The sequence below is a fragment of the Macaca mulatta genome, chromosome 6 (genome assembly GCF_049350105.2).
Source record: "Macaca mulatta isolate MMU2019108-1 chromosome 6, T2T-MMU8v2.0, whole genome shotgun sequence".
Taxonomy (NCBI): domain Eukaryota; kingdom Metazoa; phylum Chordata; class Mammalia; order Primates; family Cercopithecidae; genus Macaca; species Macaca mulatta.
In genome coordinates this window covers 169,103,774-169,119,238 of record NC_133411.1, presented here as the reverse complement: position 1 = coordinate 169,119,238, position 15,465 = coordinate 169,103,774, and the positions used below count along the sequence as shown (strand labels likewise).

General features: G+C 49.2%; 1 protein-coding gene and 1 pseudogene across 3 annotated transcripts in view; one reads left to right on the top strand and one right to left on the bottom strand.

Moving 5' to 3' along the window:
• The window catches only part of CCNJL (cyclin J like), a 62,356-nt gene extending 50,214 nt beyond the window's left edge, over window positions 1–12,142 (top strand). For all 3 annotated transcript variants that reach the window (XM_028849883.2, XM_001084076.5, XM_028849884.2), the window contains exons 4-6: window positions 3,906–4,208; window positions 8,121–8,280; window positions 10,009–12,142. In XM_028849883.2, coding sequence (XP_028705716.1) covers window positions 3,906–4,208; window positions 8,121–8,280; window positions 10,009–10,429 — 884 coding nt within the window. In that variant the 3' untranslated portion in view covers window positions 10,430–12,142. The remainder of the gene's footprint in view (window positions 1–3,905; window positions 4,209–8,120; window positions 8,281–10,008) is intronic.
• LOC695669 (cytochrome b-c1 complex subunit 7 pseudogene) lies at window positions 4,946–5,423 on the bottom strand (annotated as a pseudogene).
• Window positions 12,143–15,465: the final 3,323 nt, after the last annotated feature.

Sequence of the window (15,465 nt, the reverse complement as noted above, 5' to 3'; positions counted from 1 at the left end):
AGTCAGATGTGGACTGAATGTTAGAAAATGTGATTGCATTAATGTTCATGTCTTAGAAATGCTAATAAGCATTACGATTTGTAGGAAAATGACCTCAGGAACAGATGCTGAAGTGTTCGGGGGCGGCATGTCATGTCTGCAACTTGACTAGAAATGGTCCAACAAAACCAGTATTTACAGACAGAATACACCTAGACAGAGCACACACGGATCAGGGTCAGCAAGGGCAGAGTCTGGTGAAGGGTTTTATGTGTTCATTGTTCTCTTTCGTCTTTTCTCTGATTTGAAAAATTTCAAAATCAAAAGTGCATCAAAGGAGTCGGAGAATCTGTGGCTATTGTCTGGCTTAGAAAGACTCAGAATTCTGTTCCCAGCCTCTCCCAGGGGACTCGCGTAAAGTCTTCTAGGCATCTGTTGCCTGTGCAGTTTGTTGATAAGGAGAAAGCAGCTGAGTAACAGTGCTTGGCGGTGGCAGCGCTGGGGACAACGAGCCAGCCCCACTCACAGTCCTGGGAGGAGGGGAGGAAATGTCTGCCAGGCACGTGCAGCATCAGGAAACTCATAAAATCTTTTCTGGCTGCAAAATGTGTTGTGCTACGGGATAGTCGCTCACCTGGGCTTGGCCTGGCCAGCGGTTAAAGCAGGGGCTCTGAAGTCTGCTTCTGGGTGTAAAAGCTGAGTTCTCCCATCAGCTTCTTCTCTGAGCCTCTGAGGATCGTAAAGAACCTACCTAGAAGGTTCCTGCCAGGAGCCAGTGCGTGGCCAGCTGGAAGCACAGCCCATTCTGTGTACTGGGGGCTTGTGAAGCACTTTCCGTTCTGCAGCACCGTTTTGTCTTCACGTGGGACGTGGTCCTACATCATAAGCAAATAAACAGCCTGTGGAGTTTAGTGCTTGTGGGTCCAGAGCAAACTCCTGAGGATTCAGACCCAGCTCTGCCTGGCTGTGGCCTGCCGTGTGGTGCGCCCCCAGGAAGCAGAGGGAGCAGGTGAAATCAGATTCTGCAGTAATCCTTGGTGCCTTCCATTGGAGGATAATCCTCTTGGGCCGGGTAGCAGAGCTCTGAAAGGTTTGAAAAGCGGGGAGGGGAGGAGGAAACTAATCTGACTGAGCACATCTGCCAGTTCTGAGAGATTGCTGGCTGCCAGCAGTGCTGTGCAAGGGTCTTAGTGCCACCCCAGTACAGTGCACCTGCACCTCGCCACCCTGCTCTGGGGAGGGAAAGAGAGCTCGTTTCTATTGAGTGCATGCAACCAAGACTGGCTCGGCACAAGATTCAGGGAAGCTGTTGGAAAAAATAAATAAATAAAATTCTTCCTTTTAAAAACTGCACAAAGAATACATGATCATTGGAGGAAAAACTGGGAAATACAAGATCATCAGAGAAAAATTCAAATGGCCTAAAATATCTCTTTCCTGAGAGGACTATTCATTCATTTAACAAATATTTATTGCGTACCTACTATGTGCCAGGCATGTGCTGAGAACTGCCGGCACAGCAGCAAATGGGTCGGACTCAGTTCCCGTTCTTACGAGGCTTAGAATCAGATGCCAGCCATTAATATTAATACTTGGATGTTGGCCGGGCGCGGTGGCTCAAGCCTGTAATCCCAGCACTTTGGGAGGCCGAGACGGGCGGATCACGAGGTCAGGAGTTCGAGACCATCCTGGCTAACACGGTGAAACCCCGTCTCTACTAAAAAATACAAAAAACTAGCCGGGCGAGGTGGCGGGCGCCTGTAGTCCCGGCTACTCGGGAGGCTGAGGCAGGAGAATGGCGTAAAAACCCGGGAGGCAGAGCTTGCAGTGAGCTGAGATCCGGCCACTGCACTCCAGCCTGGGCGACAGAGCGAGACTCCGTCTCAAAAAAAAAAAAAAAAAAAAAAAAAATACTTGGATGTTGAGCAAGTAATCTGAGTGTAGAAGTCCCTTTAATACCTGGAGGTCTCTAAACTGAGCTCTGGAGGACACAGATAAGGGAGGTGAGGGGAAGAGCATTCCCAGCCCGGGGAGGGGTCGGGGAGGGGTCGGAGTCCCACGTGGCTGGATCCTGTGCTTGGAGAGGGAGTGTTGGGGGGTGGGGACGGGCAGCGCTGCTGAAGCCAATGGAGCCAGTCGGCCAGAGCCTCAACCCTGGGATTTCCAGCCATGCAGGAGGCTCTTCCCCTTTGGGCAGCTTTGACCTCGCATTGGCCTGCCTGAGTAGCTCTTGTGTGCAAGACAAGAAAGTGTGTACTTCGGACACAGCACCATTGCAGGCTGAGCGACTGGGCTCCAGATGGAATGTGGGCTTGCTGTAAACTGCATGGTGCGGGGCTGGTAGTGCCTCTGCCCTTCACTGTCTTATACATTTCCACTCCTCTGCATCAAAGACCAGAGCTTTGTGTCAGGTCATCGTTACCCACTGAGTGGGCTGCTGCAAGGTTTGCCGAGAAGGGAGCAACCCTGGCCTGCCGAGACACGGTTGATTGATTCTGCGGTGACGTCTTTTGAGCCATCCTCAGGAGTGTGTTGTATCTGCTGTGGTGGTTCCTTCCTTATCTCCCCTAAGCAGCATGAGAGATGGGAACTGGGTCACAGGCGCCTGCAGCTGGGAGCAGGTGCGTGCGTGTGTTGTTTGCTGTTCCCTTCGTGAGCACTGAGGTGTGCTTTGAGGTCAGCTGGGTCGCCCCACTGCCTCTTTTGGCATTTGCTTAGTGGCAGCTCCACACCCTATGAGGCTGGCTTTGGGTCACGGGTGATCAGACCAAGGCCAGGCCCTTGAAGGCCTCACCACCTGATGTGGGAGTCGTACAGTATAGGGGGCTGGTGTGGAGGATGACTTGTGAGAGGCGGGGACTCGAGGTGAAGGACATGTCAGGGTTGGCTGAGTGAGGAGGAGATGGGGAAGGGTGCTCCGGGCCCGGGGGGCTGTGTCAATGAAGGCTTATAGGCAAGAACTGCCAGGGACGGGATCCACGGCCACCTGTGGCGTGGTTTCCCCAGAGTGAGGAACATTGAGGCTGGAGAGGCCCACACTCTGCAGAGCCTCACACAGTGGAAGCTGTCATGCCCCTCACCAGCCCCTGACTCGACCCTCAGGGCACAAGGACCCCACATTGTCCCCTCAGAGCATCCATAACTGATGACTGCCAGGGGTTGCTATGTAAATGCCTCTGCTCTTTAACCCATGGGTGGGATAACCTGAGGCCTGTCTTAGGCTGTTTCTCAGAATTCCTCAGTAGGATTAAGCTCGGATTGTCCACAGTAGTGACTCCCTTGTGTCCTTTTGGGCTTTCTTCCCTTTCCTGTTCTCTTCCCCCACCTACCGAGCTCTCCTGGGCTCACCTTCCAAGACCTGGAAACCAGAGGGAACCCAAACTAAGACCCTGTTTACACAGTTCGAATTCAACAGCAAGGATAGCAGGAAGCCATTGGAGAGCTTTTCTACCCGTGGAGGGGCAGGGCCGGGTTTGCGCGGCCACGCTGACTCTAGCCGGGAGGTTGGATTGGTTAGGGCCAGATGGAGAGCAGAGAGAGCACCTTATTCCCCAGCCCTCAGCTGCTGCCGACCACTGTCACCTGCTTTCTGTGTTCCAGAGGCTGGTCTGAGCATTTGGTGTGCATTTTCCCATTGACTCTAACAGAAGCCTTAGGAAGTATAGGTTCCATCTTACAGACAAGGAAGCTGAGTCACAGAGAGGCTGAGACACCTAGCCGTGATCCCCCAGTGGGAAGTGATGGCTTGCACATTCAAGCCTAGGTTTGACAGATCTGGAATGAGTGCTCTTATTCCTCCTCAGTCCGGCCTGTCTGCTTTCTGTCTTCTTTGCCAGCACTGTCCAGGCACTGTAAGGTGGGCCGTTAGCTTTCTGGGTACAGGTAAATGTCTTCCAGTAACCCCTGCTTCCCCTGCTCCCCCACAGGTAAGTTCGAGGATCGGGAAGACCATGTCCCCAAGTTGGAGCAAATAAACAGCACGAGGATCCTGAGCAGCCAGAACTTCACCCTCACCAAGAAGGAGCTGCTCGGCACAGAGCTGCTGCTCCTGGAGGCCTTCAGCTGGAACCTCTGCCTGCCCACGCCTGCCCACTTCCTGGACTACTACCTCTTGGCCTCCGTCAGCCAGAAGGACCACCACTGCCACACCTGGCCCACCACCTGCCCCCGCAAGACCAAAGAGTGCCTCAAGGAGTATGCCCATTACTTCCTAGAGGTCACCCTGCAAGGTGACAGCTGGGACCCAAAGGCAGAACCTCCCACCCCTTCCCCACCCACCCAGGGGTCAAGGTCAGGCAGCTCTCAAACGCATGTCTATCCAGATCAGGCCTCTCACTGGGGCCTGTGCACCCAGATCACTCTTACTTTGCAGGCGACAAGCAAAGAAAGGGCAAGGATTAGCCCAGTGTGTTACCAGTAACACGTAAAAGAGAAATAGCAACTTATGTACAGGCAGCTGGAAATCTAGAAGCTTACAGATCACCTGGTAATTTTTCTTACAGTAACCGGGAACATTGCAAATGAATTACATAGCACAGATTTTGCAGATCGGTTATTCTCAAATACTGCCATCATGTAGATAGTATGTAGCAATAAAAGTTACCCTGTTACTTGAAACTTACTTGAAACTCGCTCTTCCCAGTGTTTTAGAATCTAGATGTTAACTGGGTCAAAAACACTGCTGATATAGCCAGGTGCGGTAGCTCACTCCTGTAATGGGAGGCCGAGGCAGGCGGATCACAAGGTCAGAAGATCGAGACCATCCTGGCCAACGTGGGGAAACTCCGTCTCTACTAAAATACAAAAAATTAACCAGGTGTGGTGGTGCGTGCCTGTATTCCCAGCTATTTGGGAGGCTAGGCAGGGGAATTGCTTGAACTCAGGAGGCGGAGATTGCAGTAGGGGGAGATTGCAGTGAGCGGAGATCGCGCCACTGTACTCCAGCCTGGCGACAGAGCGAGACTCCATCTTTTTTGTTTGTTTGTTTTTTACAATAGACATTTATTTAAAGGAAAGTATCTGCAGACCAAATAATTCTTAAGATTGTTTCAAGTTTAACCATCTTCATAAGAGCTGCATCCACAGACTTCAATTACATGATTACCTCTTTGCCCATTCTTCTCTTTCTTTTCTTTCCCAAGTAACCTCTTTCAGATACAGTTCAAGGTAGAAATTTTTCTCTTCATATTTGGTCCACTGCTCTTTAGGCAAGATCTGATGCTTCATGGTCAGGTCCAGTGCTCTCTACATGTGAAACATCCTGTCATTATAACGTTCTCAGGAAGCCGCCTTATGGCTTCTTTTACATCTTCATTTTCATATATTGTGTCATCTCTTGTTAACCCCAGTTTATTGAATCCTGCGGCATTGTAATACCATTTTCGAATACCATCCAGCCACTTGCCTGATGCTGCAACAGCCTTCGTGCCAGCCATTTTGACCAGTGAGACTCCATCTTAAAAAAAAAAAAAAATACTGCTGATACAACCATCCCATAACCTACCACAAACTAAAATGGGCATGAGTATCCAGATCAATGATTGGACTGGGCATGGTGGCTCACGCCTATAATTCCAGCAATTTGGGAGGCTGAGGCAAACAGATCACCTGAGGTCAGGAGTTCAAGACCAGCCTGGCCAACATAGTGAAACCCCATCTCTACTAAAATACAAAAATTAGCCAGGCATGGTGGTGGGCGCCTATAGTCCCAGCTACTTGGGAGGCTGAGGCAGGAGAATCACTTGAACCCGGGAGGTGGAGGTTGCAATGAGCCAAGATTGTGCCATTGAACTCCAGCCTGGGCAACAAGAATAAGACTCCATCTAAAAAAGAAAAAAACTCAAGCCTGTAATCCCAGCACTTTGGGAGGCCAAGACGGGCGGATCATGAGGTCAGGAGATCAAGACCATCCTGGCTAACATGGTGAAACCCTGTCTCTATTTAAAAAATACAAAAAACTAGCCAGGCGAGGTGGCAGGCGCCTGTAGTCCCAGCTACTTGGGAGGCTGAGGCAGGAGAATGGTGTGAACCTGGGAGGCGGAGCTTGCAGTGAGCCGAGATCCCACCACTGCACTCCAGCCTGGGCGACAGAGCGAAACGTCTCAAAAAAAAAAAAAAAAAAAAAAAAATCAGTGATTGTGATCCCAAGCATTAACTGAGCATTTACTGCGTGCCAAGTGTCTTGCTTCAGTGCTTTGCACACATTATCTCATTTGAACCTCACAGCAACCCCACACCAAAATCACCTCCATTAATCATATTTTACAAAAGAGAAAACTGATGCTGTAACTTACCCAAGGTTATTGCTAGGATTTTTTTAATTTTTTTTTTTTTTTTTGGGGGGGAGGCGGAGTCTTGCTCCATCGCCCAGGCTGGAGTGCAGTGGCACAATCTTGGCTCACTGCAACCTCTGCCTCCCAGGTTCAAGCGATTCTCCTGCCTCAGCCTTCCGAGTAGCTGGGATTACAGGCATGTGCCACCACACCCAGGTAATTTTTTGTATTTTTAGTAGAGTCGGGGTTTCACCGTGTTAGCCAGGATGATCTTGATCTCTTGACCTCATGATCCGTCCGCCTCGGCCTCCCAAAGTGCTGGGATTACAGGTGTGAACCACCGTGCCCAGCCGATTTTTAAAAATTTTTTAGAGGCAGGATCTCACCATGTTGCTCAGGCTGGTCTCAAACTCCTGGGATTACAGGCGAGAGCTACCATGCCCTGCTCATTGCTAGGATTTGAACCTGGGGAGTCTGACTGAATGATTGTTTCTATCACCGTATTACCACCCTGACTGATAACCTTATTTTTTAAATTTGTTGTTGTTGTTTAGCTGCCCTATGAACTGATCTTTAAAAGGCAAAAGTGGAAGTAATTGAAAATCATGACAAAAAAAATTTTTTTTTTGAGATGAAGTTGTGCCCTATCACCCAGCCTGGAGTGCAATGACACGATCTCAGCTCACTGCAACCTCCGCCTCCCAGGTTCAAGCCATTCTCCTGCCTCAGCCTCCCAAGTAGCTGGGATTACAGGCGCCCGCCACCACGCCTGGCTAATTTTTTGTATCTAGTAGAGACGGGGTTTCACCATGTTGGCCAGTCTGATCTCAAACTCCTGACCTCGTGATCCGCCTGCCTTGGCCTCCCAAAGTGCTGGGATTACAGGTGTGAGCCACTGCTCCAAGCAGAAATCATGAACAATTTAAGATAACATAGTAATAAACTGAAAATCCAGTGGTATTCAGGAAAACTGTAGAAATTTCAACTGTTTGCCTTTGCACATATTTAGTACCAGCTTTGCCTTGTGGCCAGATATCTTAGTTGGATGTTAAGATTCCTCAGCCAACCTAAGTGCCAATTTTAGTTATAAATATCAAAGTCTTACAACCATTCATTCACTAGATTTTCACTGAGTGCCTACTATGGGCCAGGCATTGTTACAATTAATAAGTAGCTTTTAGTCATACCCCAAAACAGAAGCCTTTGAAATAGTGTGTCATTCTCTCATAATAACCAAAGAAATTTCGGACAAATGTTTTGCAGTTCTGTTTGTAGAATATCAGCAAGCTCTTTGCTCCTCCCTGGGAGCCTTGGACAGTATTTTGAAAACACTATTCCAGGCTGCTGTCAGAAATCCCAGACTGGTCACACGCCTGTAATCCCAGCACTTTGGGAGTTTGGTGGCTCACACCTGTAATCCCAGCACTTTGGGAGGCTGAAGCAGGAGGATTGCTTGGACTCAGGAGTTCAACACCAGCCTGGACTACGTGCTGAAACCCTATCTCTCAAAAAAATACAAAAATTAGCCAGATGTGTTTGTGCCCACCTGTAGTCTCAGCTACTCAAGAGGTTGAGGTAGTAGGATCTCTTGGGCCCAGGAAGTTGAGGCTGCAGTGAGCCGTGATCTCGCCACTGCACTCCAGCCTAGGCGACAGAGTGAGACCCTGTCTCAACAAAAAAGAAATCCCAAACCAAGAGCCAACGTTAAGATTCAAAAATGGAACTTCACAGTTTCTAATTTTCCATCCTATTTATAGGGTGGCGATGAACAGCCTTGAAAATGATTCATTTGTCCATCCATTCTCAGGGTGGGCCTGGGATTTCAAGGGGAGGATTTGGATGCTGACTCCCTCCATGGCTTTCTTTCAGATCACGTATTCTACAAATTCCAGCCTTCTGTGGTCGCTGCAGCCTGTGTTGGGGCCTCCAGGATTTGCCTGCAGCTTTCTCCCTACTGGACCAGAGACCTGCAGAGGATCTCAAGCTATTCCCTGGAACACCTCAGCACGTGTATTGAAATCCTGCTGGTGTAAGTTTCTCCCCTGAATCCTGTGTTTCTGAAATAGTGAGGTTCCTCTTGCCTTGAGGCCTGCCTCAGGCCACAGGCAGTTTCCTGAGTCTGAAGCTTGTGGTGGTTCTTCCAGCTACAGGGTCTCAGGGAAAGTGGGCCATGGTGACTCCTGGTGGAAGTGGGGTTTCAAGAACTAGTTCTTCCTATTTTGGATAGCTTCAGGTTTGCTATTTATTTATTTAGAGACAGAGTCTCACTCTGTTGCCCAGGCTGGCACGCAATGGCACGATCTCGGCTCGCTGCAACCTCCGCCACCCAGGTTCAAGTGATTCTCTTGCCTCAGCCTCCTGAGTAGCTGGGATTACAGGCGTGCGCCACCACGCCCAGCTAATTTTTGTATTTTTAGTAGAGATGGGGTTTCACCATGTTGGTCAGGCTGGTCTTGAACTCCTGACCTCATGATCCACCCATCTCGGCCTCCCAAAGTGCTGAGATTACAGGTGTGAGCCACCGCGCCCGGCTGGGTTTACATCTTTAAAGTCAGGCATCAAGGGAGAAGAGGGTTGCTTGCACCTTTAAATGTCTAGGCTATTTGATCTAAGTCCCAGTGTAATCTTATAGATAATCACATTGAAGGACTTCCATTATAAGCTACTTTCCTCGGACATGGTCACAAAGCTGACCTCTTAGCCAGGTAAGCTCCGAGTGACTTCCTCTAAGCGCCACAGGGAATCTCGGGGAGGAAATGTTCAGTGTGTCAGAGAAGATATTTAAAGGCATCATGGGCCCAACACCCTGAAACTGACATTGGAGGCAAACGTGCCCCAGTCACTGCAGGGAGCAAGGCAGACAGGACAGAGCCGTTCCCAGTAGGCACACACTGTCCAGTTCCCCTTCCACCTGCCAGGCACCGCGTATCCTGGATGCTGGCCTGACTGACGGGTGGGCCGTGTGGGCAGAGCAGAAGCCCTTAGACCCCTGAAGAGAGCCTTCCCCGATGTGGGAAGCTTTGCTGGCGGCTGCCTTTCTCTCATTCCTCTGAAAAGTCAGTCCTACTCCCTAGACCTTGTTTTAAAATTTGTGTTTTTGAGAAGGTCCCCAAAGCCTGGTCTGAGTGTCGGTGCATGCCTTATATAAGCCTCTAATTTTTTTGTTTTCCCAAAAAGCTATATGAGAAGCTTTTTTTGAGATGGCAAAAGTCTCTGTTCCAGCCCCCTTTTCAGGTGAAAAATCCTAGGCCTCGGGTCAATTTGGTTGGTATCAGCTAGCTAAGGAGTGACCCTGCTCGGGACGGAGCTGGCCCAGAATTGCCTGGAAAGCAGAGATTGGGTTCATTCAGGCCCCAGGAACACTCCAGTGCCAGGCGCAGGGAATGCATTGGTGAGCACAAGCAGGCGTGATCCTCCTGGCAGCCAGGTAACTAGAAGTTACCCGCTGGAGCAGGTTACTCTCTGGGGTATTGACTGTGGAGAGAGTCAGCGTGGGGCTGCGGGGACAGCCAGTCTAGTCTGGAGGGGCCAGAAGAAGCTTTCTGTAGGAAACAGATCCAAGCTGAGAGCCAAGGCCTGAATCTAGTTGGTGAACAGCTGGAGCGGTGCCACACACAGTGAGCACAGCCAGGTAAGGCCTGGTGGACACAGGGCACACAGCATCTCTTCCAGTCCCACTTAGCAAGGCAGGTAGAGGCACACACAGGTATCTGGTGGCTTTTGGTCTCCAGTTCTCACCCAGGTCTTCTTGTTTCAGAGTGTATGACAACGTCCTCAAGGATGCCGTAGCCGTCAAGAGCCAGGCCTTGGCGATGGTGCCCGGCACACCCCCCACCCCCACCCAAGTGCTGTTCCAGCCACCAGCCTACCCGGCCCTCGGCCAGCCAGCGACCACCCTGGCACAGTTCCAGACCCCCGTGCAGGACCTATGCTTGGCCTACCGGGACTCCTTGCAGGCCCACCGTTCGGGGAGCCTGCTCTCGGGGAGCACAGGCTCATCCCTCCACACCCCGTACCTCCCTCTCCAGCCCCTGGATATGTGTCCCGTGCCCATCCCTGCGTCCCTTAGCATGCAGATGGCCATTGCAGCTGAGCCCAGGCACTGCCTCGCCACCACCTACGGAAGCAGCTACTTCAGTGGGAGCCACATGTTCCCCACTGGCTGCTTTGACAGATAGGCGACCTCCAGACCTCACGAGGAAGCCTTGGAGATCTGGGCAGAGGAAGAGGACACTGAAGAGGAGAGCTCAACCAAGTGAGGCAGCAGGAGGCCATCCCTGAAGAGCCTTGGAATGTGGAGGGTCTGTGCTCCTTTTAAATAAACCTGACCCAGAGCAAAACATTCAATAACATACCTCACCCGAGAGCATTCCTCTGAGAAACATCTGCCACGTGTGACTGGGGTACAAAAGGATGGCTTGGTGGCCATCCCCCCACGCAGGGGCCAGTGAATCAAGAAAGACTTGGTAAGAGGCCAGGAGAGTGGGAACTGGACACAGACCCCTGATCTCAAGGACGTCCAGTTTTTAGCATTAAAGACTTCTCTACTCTGCTGATGGCAGCTACACCGCTGAAAAAGGAGGGGCAGCCTGGCGTGTTCTCAGGAGCCCCGGAGGATGCCGTATTGGGTGCTTTTCTTTCTCTGGCTCCGTGCAGAGGGGCCTGAGTTTGTGTGTATGCCTGAGCATTTGCCTTGCAAGGCACAGTGGGTGGCTGTCTTGCCTTTGTTTTTGAACCTAAAACCATTTTCAGCCTTTTAGATAATTTCATGTGCTGCTGCTTCCCAAAGTGGTCTTGCTTTCTGTTTCGTAAGATGTCTTGTTTACACATTGTATCAGGGATTTGGTGATACTTGAAAATTCCTTTGGAGAAAAAAACAAATTTAATCGCCACACTGCCTGTCCCACATGAGGGCTGTTAAGTTGGAACCCAAGTTTGAACCCAACTTGTGACGGACCGGCAGGTAACCACAGAGCTTCCTTTTGGAAAGCATATGGTTGGAGAGAACCACTTTCCCAGCTCTCGGTTCCAGAAGATTCCACGTCTTGGAGGCTGTGTTCACCTCTAGAACTTTAATGACTACCCAGGGAGGGAGAAGCTCGTTGAAAGGAAGACAAAGATTTAAACAATTCCCACCTCTCTCCACCACATACTTAACAGTGCATGAGTTTAACCCAGTCTCGGCTTTGAGTGTGGCTGATAGCAAAGGATAGCAATGTGGAAGATTTGCTTAGTCCCACTGGATTTGGGGTGTGGGATGTACATGGCATATTATACCACCGTTGATAGGCAAGTGACTGGTTGGATCAAAAGCCAGTATTTAGGGATCTGCAGTGAGGGGGCTCTCAGGAAGACTCTTGTAACCACGTGCAATATGTTTTTTATTCTGACTCGCAGCTTGTGCTTAGCATGTTCTTTGGTTTAGTTTGGGGTTGGAGGACGCATCGTTCACCCATCAGAACTGGGAGATGCAAAGGACCGGGGAAGCAATTTTTGTTTTGTTTGAGGAATACCTGTCTTGGTTTTCTTAGCCCCTTGCCAGTCCTGGAGACTGTGCCTGGGGCCGCCAGGAAGACAGCTGCATGCTGCTGAGTCAGATCTGAAGATGGTGAATCTTTCCAGAGCAAATGAAAATCTCAGCGTGGAGACAGTAAGAAAAGAGACGGGGTGTGGATAAGACTCTGCCACCGTGTCACACTAGCATAGGAGACTGCACGTTTGTTTGTTGTTTTTCTTTTTTTCCTTTGCCAACCTCCCTTCTATTTATGTGCAAGCAGTTTGGATTCAAGTTCTTGTGTCTGTCTGTTCTGGGGCCTGGGGATCGTGAGGGTTCCCTCACGGCCAGCGCGGCACCCAGAAAGAGGTGTCCCACAATAAACACGTCACCTGCTCTTGGTCTCTCGCCTCTTGTCCTAGGCATCCCCTCTTGGGCCGGCCCCTCCTTCCCTCTCTCAGATCAGCCCTGGTGGGCATCTCCCTATGCTAGGGGGTGGAATGTTGGGGGCAGCAGCAAGACCTCGGGAGCTGAGTCCTGCCCTCTGAGTGGGAGCTGGGCCTCCCTAGGCACACAGAGGCCAGCGGAGGGGTGTGTAAGGCTTGACACCCCAGCTCCAACACCATCTCAGGGTTTTTCCAAAGAAACCAATAGGATATATATGGAGAGAGATTGATTTTAAGGAATTGGCTATGGTTGCGGAGGCTGTGGTCTAAAATTTCTGGGGCATGCCAGAAATTTGGGGGATGGAAATTCAGGTAAGAGTTGATGTTGCAGTAGAGTTCAGAATCTGTAGGGCAGGCCCACAGGCGGGAAACTCAGGCTCGTTGATTTCTGTGTTACAGTCTTGGGACAAAATTTATTCTCCAGCAGACCGCAATCTTTGCTCTTACGACCTTTTATCAATTGGATGAGGCCCACCCACATTATGGAGGCTTTTCTTGAAGTCACCTGATTGTAAATGTTAATCACATCTAAAAAAATACCTTCACAGCAACACCTAGACTAGTACTTGGCCAGACAACAGACACCATAGCCTAGCCGAGCTGCCACATAAAGTTAACAATGGCACAACTCACCAGCCGCTGGAAGGCAGCTGACCCAACCTCTCTCTGAGCCTCCGTCTTCTCACCTGTTAAAATGGGAGTGATAACAGACCTTGCCTCATAGGGTTCTCAAGAGGATTAAGTAACGTAATGTACATCAAGGCCAGTACCTCCAAAAAAGGAGACAATTACTATGTTTCTTCAAGCATAAGACCAGCTTTTTGTAAGATGCACTGTTATTTTATGCACTAAGACTTTTTAGAAAACTAAATCATTAGGCAGTTTTCAAGATACCATTGATTATATATTGCATTCTTATTTCAGAAGCGTTAAATGTCAAAATATGTAAATGTAGAATGGATGGGATATAGCATCAGCTATTATGAAAAATGTCAGATTCGCACTCCTCCTTGAAGGGAGTCTCACTCGAGACTTCTGTCTTGCCCTCTACCTACCCAGCTTCCAGCAGAACCACCCTAGAGAGCCAGTGTCACAGTGGGACTGAGACATTTGCTAAGTGCAGATGCCTTGGATTAGACAAGGGAGGAAAGGGAAGATGAGCTCAGGGCCTGAGGCTGCAGCCCAGACCCAGGAGTGTGTTTGACACCGCCAAGGCAGGGGCTGAGGGCAGTGCTCACCACCTGCCTTGTGCAAGGCCAGGTGAGGCAGTAAGCTCTAGGTTTTGGGGATTCAGAGACAAGGTAAGTCTTGGGTTTACCAAGAGCACCACTTCACTTTGGACAAATCCCTCCCTCTTTGGGCTTCCATTTCTCCATCTGTTACTATGGAGATGGTCAAGTTGGTGGATGGGTCTAAGCTCTTGGGGGTGGTGGGGAGGCTGTGCCACTTGTCTGTCTTCCACCCTTGGGTGCTCCATGTAAGATTGTGTTCGTTCCCATGCTGGAGGATGGCTATGAAAGCTTTACAAAGCACAAAGGACAGCCTTAAAGTTCCTCCCAGGGCTGGCATCGGGTTAAATTCAGAGGTTTTCAAGCCTAAGCAAGCTGCAGAATGACCTGGAGCCTTCTCTAGGAGGGGTGGGGACCCGGAATCTGCACTTTTGGCCAGCTTCTTGGTCATTCAGGTTTATGATTTCTTTGTTTTTTATATCTCAGTTGTATTTTTATAACTCCCCAGTTTATTTTGTTTTTTAAATTTTATTATTATTATTATTATTATTATTATTATTATTATTATTATTATTTTGAGACAGGGTCTCGCTCTGTGGCCCAGGCCAGAGTGCAGTGGCACAACCACAGCTCACTGCAGCCTTGACCTTCTGAGCTCAAGGGATCCTCCCACCTCAGCCTCCTGAGAAGCTGGGACTACAGGCACCTGCCACCATACCCAGCTAATTTTGGTATTTTTTGTAGAGATGAGGTTTCACCACGTTGCCCAGGCTGATCTCAGACTCCGGAGCTCAAGCAATCTGACTGCCATGGCCTCCCAAAGTGCTGAGATTACAGGTATAAGCCACTACACCTAGTCGAGTTTATTTTGAAAAGTATTTTCTGACATCTATATGAATTTAACAGAATTACCTCAAAGTATACAGAAAGTACCTGTATTTGCCAGTAAATATGAAATGCTGATGAAAGAATACTTAATATACCAATATTTAAGCATGTCAACGTAATAGAACTTTTTCCAACTTTTTAAATTATTTTTCCCACCTAACCCAATTTATATTTGACATTTGGGTTACATGTGCGTATAGAAACAGACCTATTACACAACTGACCATGGATCAACTAGCATACAAGTGTCCTTCCTGGATGTAATTAAGTTTCAGAGGCAGCATGGTTCAAATGGGAGCAAATGAGCTGACCTCCTCATGAAATAAACTAGGCAAAAAATCAAGAAGTATTAAAGTTGCTAAAGACTGATTCCAAATCTTTTATTTCTTCCTTTTTTTTATTTTTTATTTTGAGACAGGGTCTCACTCTGTTGCCCAGGCTGGAGTACAGTGGTCCAATCTTGGCTCACTGCAACCTCCACCTCCCAGGTTCAAGCAATTCTGCGTCAACCTCCGGTAGCTGGGAGTATCGATGCGTGCCACCATGCCCAGCTAATTTTTGTACTTTTAGCAGAGACAGGGTTTCACCATGTTGGCCAGGCTGGTCTCCAGCTCCTGGCCTCAAGTGATCCACCCGCCTCGGCCTCCCAAAGTGCTGGGATTACAGGCATGAGCCACCCACACAGCTTCTTCCCTATCTTTTAAATATACAAGTGTGCACTGTGGGTGTGTGTGAATTAAAACGATTCTAGACTGTGAGCTCCTATGGGCGGAGCTATTGTCACTCCATAAAAAGCCCTAGGGCAAAAAGATGAAAGTAGTGCAGGAAGCAGAGGGCGCCTGTCCTCCAGCCATCATCAAACCCACTGAAGAGGCAGACCCGATTATCTTAAGTCTTAGTGGGCTTAGATACTGACCTGGGCCTTCAAGGGAGGTTTTACTCCATTGTGTTTTGTTTTGTTGTTTTATGTTGTTTGTTCCACTATTTTTGTAATTGGGACAAAGTGAGAGGCTCAACTAATCTAAGAACACTTAATATACCCCAGAAACTGTCTGAATCAATGATTTTTAGTCTTCTGCCAAACACAACTGATTTCCATCTGCAATTATTTTTTAAGGTAAGAAACAGTAAGTCAGTGAAGAAAGAGCTAGGACCTT